The following is a 10431-nucleotide window of genomic DNA, read 5'->3' as shown; positions in this document are numbered from 1 at the left end:
GATAGTTTGAGAAGCAGGGTGGATGAACGGGGGGGAGGTGGGGGGCACTTGATGGGATGAGCACTGGGTATTATGCTATATGTTGGCAAATTGAACTCCAATAAAAAAAAAGGAAAAAAAAAGAAAAAAAGGGAAAAAAAGAAAAAAGAAAAAAGAAAAAGGAAAAAAGGAAAAAAAAAAAGAAAAAAGAAAAAAAAGGAAAAAAAAAAGAAAAAAAAAAAGCAGGGTGGAGGGGAGGAGGGTGCGGGGAAGGGGTCGGGGGCGGCCCCCGGCCCGGAGGCTGCAGCGGGAGCCGCTCCTCGCCGCCGAGCTGGAAAACCTGTCCCACCTGCTTTGGGGGCCCTTAAAAAAAAAAAAAAAAAGAAAAAGAAACCCAAATGCAGCCTTGTGAGTCGTTCCACCGAAGCCGCGGCCCTGCCCGCGCTCTGAGCGCGGCTCTCTACGCCCGTGGGCGCGCACGGGGTTAAGGGGCCGCTTACGTAACGGGGCAGCGCGTCTCTAAACAATTAGAGCCCCTGATTACAGCCCCGGCCCGGCCGCGTCCCTCCGCCCCCCCCCCGCGCGCCTGCGCGCCGCGCGCGTCCGCGCACCGTGCCCGCGCATGCGCATGCACGCCCGCACGCCCGCGCAGGCACGCACGCCCTCCCTCCGCCCCCGAGGCCCGCGCGCTCCCACGCGCACGCGCGCCGCCCGGGTCGGGGCGCCTCCCGCGCCCGCGTGTCCGCCGCGGGGCCCCGCGCAGGCGCACGCGCGCACGCACGCGCACGCGCACCCGCTCGCGGCCGTCGAGCATCCTCCGCCGCGCCGCCGTCCCTACCTGGTTTCCGAAACGAGGTAGAGCGGCAGCGGGTCGGCCGAGTCCCCGCCAGCCCCCGGCGTCATGATGGCGCCGGCGGCAAGTTGGAGGACTTGAAAGTTACGGTGTCTCGGGAGGTAAAGCGCCCCCGACGGGGAGCGCGGGGCGCCCGTCCGCTCCCCCTCCCCCGGCCCCGCCCCCCGCGCGGCGCGGGCGCGGGGACTTTTCCAGCGACACCTCACGGGGAGCCCCGCGGGCCCGCCCTGGGCATCACGGGCCGCCCGCCCCTGGGGTGGTTGGGCGTGTTGTTGTTGTTGTTTTCTTCTCTTCTCCTTTTCTTTTTTTTTTTTCTTTTTTTTTTACCCCTTCATCTCTCCTCCCCTCTCCCTCCCCCCCCCGCGCGCCCCGCTGCAGCCCCAGTCCCCGCGCGCGGTTGCTAGGCAACGGCCGCTTGGCAACGCGCGTGAGCCCGGGGGCCGCCGAGCGCCGCCGCGCCGCGCGCTGCCTGTGCCTGTGCCTGTGCCTGTGGCTGTGCCTGTGCCTGTGCCTGGGCCGCCGCCGCGACTGCAGCCGCCGCCGCTCGCCCTGCCTCCGCCGCCGCCGCCGCCGCCGCCGCGCCTCCTCCCTCGCTAGATGGTGTGCGAGCCGCCCGAGCCCCAGACTCGCTCCGGACGCGGCCGGGAGGAGCTGTAGCGCGGTGCCAGGGGGTGGGAGGGAGGGAGGGAGGGCCCGCGAGAAGGAGGAGGAGGAGGAGGAGGAGGAGGAGGAGGAGGAGGAGGAGGAGGAGGGGAGGCCAAAAGAGGAGAAACAACAGCCAACAACTACAGGGGCAAAGGGACAAGAAAAAAAAAAAAAGCAAGAAAGCAAGAAAAAGGGAAGCAAGCTACCCACCCACCACCCCCATCCCACCGCGCTCCCCCCCCTCCAAAAAAAAAAAAAAAAAACAACTGCACAAAAAAAAAAAAAAGAAAAAAAAGAAAGAGAGGGGGGGCAAAAGAGAAAAATCCTGTGGCGCGCCGCCTGGTTCCCGGGAAGACTCGCCAGCAGCAGGGGGTGGGGGAGCGCGAGCGGAGAGCTGCTGGGGAGTGAGCAGCCCTAGCAGGGATGGACATGATGCTGTTGGTGCAGGGCGCTTGTTGCTCGAACCAGTGGCTGGCGGCGGTGCTGCTCAGCCTGTGCTGCCTGCTGCCCTCCTGCCTCCCGGCCGGACAGAGCGTGGACTTCCCCTGGGCGGCCGTGGACAACATGATGGTCAGAAAAGGGGACACGGCGGTGCTTAGGTAGGAGGAACGGCGAGCTGCTCGCACTCGTGTGTGTCTCTCTGCCTCTCTTTCCGCCCTTCTTGCCTTTTTCTTTTTTCTTTTCTCTTTCTTTCTTTCTTTCTTTCTTTCTTTCTTTCTTTCTTTCTTTCTTTCTTTCTTTCTTTGCACCAAGTGATGACACGGATGCCGAGCTCCATCAGCATCCTAATCCAGGTGCTGGTCGCGCCGGGCCCCCGGCCGCTGGGGCATGGGGCAGGAGCAGGGGCCGGGGCCGGGGCCGGGGCAGGGGCAGGGGCAGGTGCAGGCTGGGCGCGCGCGATGCGGACGCACTTTGCGGGGACGCCAGGTGGCCCGGGGAGGAGTGAGGCGGGAGCCCCGGGAGGGGCAGGTGCGGCTCCGATGCCGGCTCCCGGGGTCCGCGCCTCGCCTCGCCTCGCCGTCGGGGAGTCTGACAAGTTTATCAGGCCCCTTTCCTTTTTTTTTTTTTTTTTTTGACTCTCGCCTGAGCCACTTTTTCAAACTGCTGGCTCCCTGCTCCCGTTTATTTTTCCCTTTCCCTTGGACACTTAGGCTGAATTTTCTGCCCCATGAGCTTGCTTGCTTTCCGCTGATGCTTTTCTCCTCTCCCTCTCTCCCCCTCTCTCCTTTTTTTTTATTCCTTCCCCCTTTTCTTCTTCCAGTTTCCCCTCCCTTCCTTCTTACTCTCCCTGTCCTCTCTTGCCTCTTTTCATCCTTTTTTTTTTCCTGTTTTCTCTGCAGTCTTCCCTTTTCTGTTTTCTTCCTGCTTATCTTCAGCACTCTCATTTCTGATGCCATGTAACCGCCTTTCCTTCACTCTTCTTCTTTTTTTCCCTTGTGGATGTCCCTATTCTGTGGTCGGGTCTCCCCCCTTTTGAGTCCCATTCCCCATCTCCCCCCTCCCCGTACCCCTTCCCATCCCACCCCTGTCACATACACCCGCAGGTTCCCTCCGAGCCCTTCCAGTCCCTTTCTCTCACACTCACAAATCTCTCCCCCTTAAACACACTCGCTCACATACTGTTTCGCACCCTCACACACACTGGCACTTCCATGCTCCAACAGCCACTTTCGTATCCACGTTCTCCTTCGCTGTTCCACACGCTGTCACTCACACGTGTGTACACGGGGTCCCTCTTTCTCTCCGTCCCTTCTTCCTCCTCTCCTTCCATATTCAGTCTTACTTCTTTTCTCACTCTCCCTTCCTCCCTTCCTTCTTTTCCCCCTAAGCTTGAGCACTGAGATGTTTTGTCATTAATGAGCATCCACAGCCTGATCCTACCCCTAAGCTACACCGCAGAGTGAGCTTCTGGAAACATATTTTTGTTTTTTCTCCTCTTGTGAAAATACCAATTGATGATCAGCGCTGCTTAGATCTAAACAAGGCTAAACACTCTCATTCCTTCATTGCCGGTCGCCCTACCTTCTCCCCCTGACACCCCCAACTGACGTACACTCCAGATCTCCCTGAAAGATCTTCTTTCTCTCCACTGGGTGGTAGTTGCCTTGTAAGTGTGGATGCACAAAATCAGTATACATGGCATGTCCTAGGTGACAGAGAGTGGGACATGTTTCTGTTTGAATTGTGCAACATATCTTAAGTCTAATGATCTGGGATCTGGGTGTGGTGTATGTAGGTTTTACACCTTCTGAAACATGCTTAGGAGTCCAAATTCGTGTGGAATGCTATTATAATTTCTGATACACACTAATAACTCATGCTTTTATAATATGTTATCTTTGCTGCTGGAAACACAAAGTGCCACTGAATGTATACAAAAGTAACCCATGATTTGTTAAGACTTAGTAACACACCTTTTCATTGCTGGTAAAAGCTATGAACTCTATGTGACATGAGCATATGAATAAAACCCACACGTATGTTCTTTATATTAAGTTTGTTTTGGAAGTTTGAACCACAGTGGAAAGCGTGAAGCCAGCCCTACCCTTAGGGGCTGCAAACACGTATCATGGGAGCTGCAGTCTGTGTGTGTGTGGCAGCCTGTGGCTTATTGGTAACGGGCATGAACACTTTCAGCCCAAAGGGTCTGATGGACTCCCTGCCTTTGGATGATCTGTCTTGGCGTTTGCCTTCTAACGAATCTAATACGTGCTATATAGCTAATTAAAATCTATGTGGAGCCACATCCTGCTTCTCAGAGACCTAGGCTTATTAGTTCTCTCATTGCTTACAACAGTGAAGCTTCTCCAGCTGGTGGGGGCAATACCTTTCCGGTGTTGCTGCTCCGGGCGCAGTCCTTGTTTACTTGTATACACTGGAGCACATCCATTGACAGGCTCTATGCTGACTTCTATGATATCTTAATTAGGGGACTTTGGACTCTTAAACTTTTTAAATAGAATAAAATCTCTGTCTCTTCTAAGTGATGCTTGTACCAACTACAGTGTTCATTCATTCATTCATTCATTTATTTTTAGTAAACAGAATGATTTTTTGCCATATGAAACAGAAGTCTGATCTGCGTTACTTTTTACCCAAAGTAATTTGTTTATAGTAATTCTGTAAATTCTCTAGGGAGTATCCCACCTCTTTACCTTTTTATACTGTCCATAGGTTTTTAAACTATCTTAACGTATGCATTTATAAGAAACTCTCTGTTAACAATTGTGGAATCCTATCAGTTATTTTTCTTGATGCTTCTGCATCTGGCATTTGCTCTGTTCGTAGACCGATACAGATAGAGCTTAAGGACTAATTGAGTGTGTAAATCAGGTGCTGTGTTTTTCATCAAGAGTAATGTCACTCATGTTTTATGTGTTTACATTTGAGACTTTAGAATCATATTTGATGTTATTCCCGAATTCATTAGGAAACAAAACAAAACAAGATTTACCCTCAAACATACAACCCCTCCCATCAAAGTACAAAAACCTGGTGCTCGAAAGAACACTTTACTGAATTGCGTGATATCACTTATTAAGATTTACCCACTATGCTCTATTTTTAATGTAATGCGTTCCTCAAAGTGTCTCTAATAAAGAACAAATAGTAGTATAACAGTTATCAAATAACTTTAAGAGCTAAAGGCCTGAAAGTGCAAACATGTCAGTCAGTGACTCTGTTGCTTGTGGTTACATTAATGAAATAGAAGTTTAAAGGTCAAATGATACATTTCTATCTCCAAAATGCCAGAATGTCTGTTTCAGAGGAAAAAAAAAATCAAGAAAAACAAAACTTTCCTTAAGTGGCATTATAGTACAACAGGGAACTCATTCTGTGATCTGCCGACTGTGTCTATCATTTTATAAATCATGTTCTCTGTTTAGTTTAAATCGTGGACTTACAGTGGAATTCCTCTTAGTAATTGCAGCATTCCTATTATTTCAATTTTGCCTTTCAAGCCAGTAAAGCAATTTATTAAGTGTCAGAAATTCCCTTACTCCTGATAATGTTCCTCCCTGATAAATCTCTGAAGGATTGACTTGAGCTATTTGGACCTTCTTGATAGGGTGTCTAATGCCGCCTCTGTGCAACTTAGGACATTTGGTAGCCCTATCACTAAACTTTGGATTTCAATACATGCATGTATGTCTTAGAATACGTTGTAATTTGCTACAAACACAATATTTTCATAGACTTACCAAGTACTGACCTCAGTTGCTGTGTTTAATACGTGTTAGTATTTTGTGCCTAACAAAATTTGTTAATCTGCCTACAGAGAAATTACCTTTTTCTCCGGTCTTCAAATTGCATCTTGTAGTACATGGAGGATAGGAGTTAATGTCTCGTGGGGTGACAGAGCAAAGAACTGAAGATGCTAGAACCACATTGGTCACATTTCAGGAGCCTCTGTTCCTAGACCTGGAGAATCAATGGATTCTCCATAATAATGCTCTGGATCAATACATAAATTTCAGAAGAGTTTTGAAATGTAGTTTTGCAGTCACTTTCACGCGAGTCAGTTGTTTAATTCTCACCAGATGAACAAACACAGTTATGTTAACATGTCCAAAATGTTTAATATTCTTTGGAAACAATACAGGGAACATCCCCATTTATATCCTCCTAGTGACTGAACATTTCTTAAACACATGTCATTTTTAAGCTAATTCTTTCAATCTGTTTCTACTTCAGCTCTTCTGTATGAATTTTGTACATTTTAAGCCGCCTTCCTGATATGAATTCAAAATATCCTATTCTCTGCTTGTCATACTTTAATCAAAGAAAGGAAGAGAGATTCTTTTCTTAAATGTGATATCTTCTTTTACCTTAGCAAAGTTGAACACAACTCTGTCATTTTAATACAGTAGGTTTGAATGGAAGTTATATATGAGATCCCAGTATGCTGTTGTAATAAGAGGGACGATTTTTGCTTACAACAGAGAACATAGAGCCCATTTCTGCAGAAGACATTTTCATTGGAAGCCACAGAACTGTCACAAGAAGATTTACAGGTGGATATGATGAGTATTTATCGCTTCTCAGAACTATTTGTCCAACACATTAGTTTTGTTTTGAAATGCCTGTTATTGGTTGTAAGAAAGTAAAGGATTTTTTTTATGGAAATGCAGAATTACCTATAGCAGAAGAAATCAATTGTGCTGTACTTTTGGAATATCATCGGATTGTCTCAGATTGTCTGTTGAGTCATTCCTACACATTGATGCATTACATATTTCAAATACATTATTTAACTATATAGGCATTTTCAATTTAGAACATCAAGCCATTATTTAAAGACTTGTATACTTATTCAGTAGTTTTGGACAAATATTTTCCAAATTCTGAGTTTTTTTCCCCCTTCTTTTAAAAAAAGAAGGGGAAATAGATTATCTTACTGAGTCATTTGGAAAAAAAAAATGTGTTCTGGAATACAGAATAAAACGCTACTCTGTTACCTATAGTGATTTGCAAAGCTCTTCAATTAGTGTGACTTATTACTTGGCATATTAATACATGATCATTTGTTATATTATAGGACAATGTAGTATTTTAGAGTTTTCTAGCTAAATTAATTTTGCCCAGTCTTTTTTTGTATAGAAGAACTGATAAACCCACGTGATTGTGTAAATCTTTGAACACATTCTTGTTGATAAAGTACTTATTTTAAATGGATTGGGTTTGCAATTAAATAGCTCCATGAGGAATACGTTCGTTCTGCAATACCTGACTTCTGAAGAGCATAGGGAAATGTTCACGTCTTGTTTGTGACAGCCCTTGACCAGATTGCGCACTCCAACGTTTGTCGTTCGGCTGCCCTTTGCTAGTGGAGATAGATGGTGGAGCTAATCCCCGAGCCTGCACTCCCCAGGCAGCCATGGGCATCCGTCTGTCTTCACGTTGAGCCCTTGCCCAATGGAGGGTGGTGGTTTTGGGAGAAGGGAGGACTTGATGAGTCAGGCTCTGCGGTGTTTCCCCCTTCCTTCCTTGCTTTGGACAGTGTCCAGCAGTGTCTCCGTCCCTCAGTGGGACCTCTTTCTTCCATCTTCTACCAGATAACTGCCTCTTGGGCTTCTGTTTACACTCTCATCTCTTTGTCTTTCTCTCTTAGGAAGAGTAGTGGCTTCCTGCTCTTCTGATGCCTGGGTTGTCTTACCATTACCTTTAGCTTTTCTACACATCTTGCAATTAATTTCTTTCATCACGTTCCCTGTTTTAAATATCCAGAATGTTTTAAGTTTTGCTCGTGGAACCCTGATTGATATATAGTGAAAGGTAATAATTTCAGTGATTTTAATTATATTTGATTAAATGACTGCTTTGCCCGTGGCACCATAAGTATTGCTTACCAGCGCTGGATATAATCCTTTTTGAAGGAGACATGCATCGAAGTTTAACCATAACAACATTGGAGCATATTACAAAGAAGAAAGATGGATTTATTTTCCCACGCCCAGATTATGGTGAGAATGATAAACCACATGTGTAAATATTTAATTAAATATACATTGGTTAACAATATTTGGATAAATATGGTTGCTAAGGGTGGTAAAATAGGTTGATGAATATATATTGGCAAGATTCAATTATTCTCTATCTTTTTTTTTTTTCTTTTTGGCTGAGCAAAAGGGAAGGAGGGCTAAACTCTGTTTGTGGCTATGGGATCAAAATGCTGAGATAATTCCTACAGAGTTGCCTATTGAAATCAATAGGAATCAAAGGCCTTTCTTTTATGTAGCTTAATACCTGAGAAACTAATAAAAATTTCCAGTTCCTTGTGAAGTATATGGTCATAACAATGCCCATGATTCTAGTATTTGACCTCTGTAGAAATTAGTCTCTCAAGCCATTTGAATCTTTTGATCAGAAATCAGATCATTTTCCTATCATATTTAAATGACAAATTAAAACATTACAGACGTCATGTAACTTACATGGAAGAGCTAAGGGAAACTTCATTAATGAGTTTTTTCCCCCCTCTTCCTAACTGAGCATTAGGTCATGTGGCAACTTCCCTTTTACTTCTTCACAGTACTACAAAGGGCATTGTGTAGGTGTCTGGCCACAAGTACTCAACATAAAGTCCTACTTTTGGTATATTTCCCCATGCTTTTGCAAGAAAGGTGAATTTAAACCCATTTATTAATGAAATGACCCTCTCTCATGGATGTTCAGGAGAGGATTTCTGAGTTGGGAGGGAAGTGGGACTTGCTGATCCATGCCATCCTTTGCAGAGTTTTGCTGATCCATCGTAGATTGTCGTTGACGCTTTCTACGTAAAAGAGAAAATAAAATTTATTGCTCTTTCTTTCCTAGGAGTATCATATTATCTGACTTTCGGCTTTCGTAAGGGGAATTTTAAAATGGGCCACATGCATTTTTGTCAGGTATTTTATGTGTTTCAGATACACCAGTGGAAACAAGATCTTCCTGTACTATTAGAGAGTAAAATTTAGGATTTTCCTAGATGGTCATAATCATTATCAAATTGGGTTTTAATTAGTCCCCTGTATCTAAAAATTTAATGTCATTTAAGAGATATTGAAGAAATTTGCTAATAGCAAAAAGTTTTCTGATGTTTTGTTAAAATGTACTTTCTGTTCTTTGCTGTATTAATTTTAATGGACAGAACACCTGGGTGTATAAGCACTATGACTCTCGTCCATCGATTCCTAGGGCCTTAACACAGAACCTTATGTGTATCAGGCTAACATCTACTATTTTTTAAATTAATGACTCCGTGGAAGGATAAGTGAAGGGGTAAATGTTTTTGTTCTTGAGTTTATTAATTGTTTCACATTTTAATGATTATAATATACTTAGTACTATGTTGGATCTGCATATTTACAGTGACTAAGAACTTTTTGTTGAATCCATATATTCCAAGTCTCTGCCTTAAGTAATTCCTGCAGAAGTTCTAGTGGGTTAAGACACATACGTTGGAATCACTCAGTATCTTTTAATTGTAGGATATAACTACTAGCGTTTTTAAAAGATTTTATTTATTTATTCATGAGTGACACAGAGAGAGGCTGAGACACAGGCAGAGGGAGAAGCAGGCCCCATGCAGGGAGCCCGATGTGGGACTCGATCCTAGGATCCTGGGGTCACGCCCTGAGTCGAAGGCAGATGCTCAACCACTGAGTCACTCAGGCAGCCCTCCTAGTGGGTTTTGAAGAAATGTCCTGGATATTTGCTAAAGGTATATATTAAGGTAAATATATTAAGTAGAATAGAAGGTATTAGATGTACTAAAGGTAAGTACTATTTGATAAAACTTATTTTATGGGTGTGTATGTGTACACACGCATGCCTATATTATGTCAAGATTTTAGATGTATTTCTTACTGAGAGTTTCAGCAGGGAAAGTTTGAAATGCAATGGTATGGTGGTAAGATTTTGAGTTGTAGTTGTAATTTTAAGAAGATCCAAGATTTTAAGGAATGAATATATTAAGGCTTTTTACTATTTCCAATCATAATCATCAGATAAGAGGGACAGTTAAAAACAGTACAATGTCTATTGTGATCTCCTAACATTTTTGTTTGTTTCTATCTCAACTCATGAGCCTTCTCTTCCTTTCTCCTAAGGTTTCAATTAAATCAAATCAATAAAGATACAGAGGTAGAGGGAACTGGCTATTTGCTATGGACAAATAACTCATTTGAAAAGTAGCTATAAGCCCCAAACCGGAGCAGAACTTTTGTATCATTCTAACCATCTCCCAGAGGTAGGTCAGCAGTACTTTATAAACCACAGGGTATTGATACTAGCTGATAGAATTTTAATGCGGTCATATGGCTTTGATTTATAACGTTGAAGAGGTTATCTATTAGCATAGTGGTTTCTAAGCCATATCAAGTTCTGAGTCCTGACAGAGGACCTTTGATGCTCTTAAGCAACCAGCTGGCATGGGAATTGGTCTTTTAATCACTTTTTCTAGGAAAAGGGGA

The 10431-nt window shown here is 44.6% G+C and overlaps 1 protein-coding gene across 1 annotated transcript in view; it reads left to right on the top strand.

Annotated features, from left to right (window-relative positions):
* Window positions 1-1739: 1739 nt before the first annotated feature.
* NEGR1 (neuronal growth regulator 1) overlaps window positions 1740-10431 on the top strand; it is an 821559-nt gene continuing 812867 nt past the window's right edge. Inside the window, exon 1 of the mRNA XM_055339346.1 lies at window positions 1740-2076. Within this exon, the coding sequence (XP_055195321.1) occupies window positions 1901-2076 (176 nt within the window). The 5' untranslated portion in view covers window positions 1740-1900. The remainder of the gene's footprint in view (window positions 2077-10431) is intronic.

Source organism: Nyctereutes procyonoides, unplaced genomic scaffold (genome assembly GCF_905146905.1).
Source record: "Nyctereutes procyonoides isolate TBG_1078 unplaced genomic scaffold, NYPRO_anot_genome, whole genome shotgun sequence".
Classification (NCBI taxonomy): Eukaryota; Metazoa; Chordata; class Mammalia; order Carnivora; family Canidae; genus Nyctereutes; species Nyctereutes procyonoides.
Note: the sequence above shows the minus strand (reverse complement) of the source record. Positions and strands in the feature narration are given on the sequence as shown.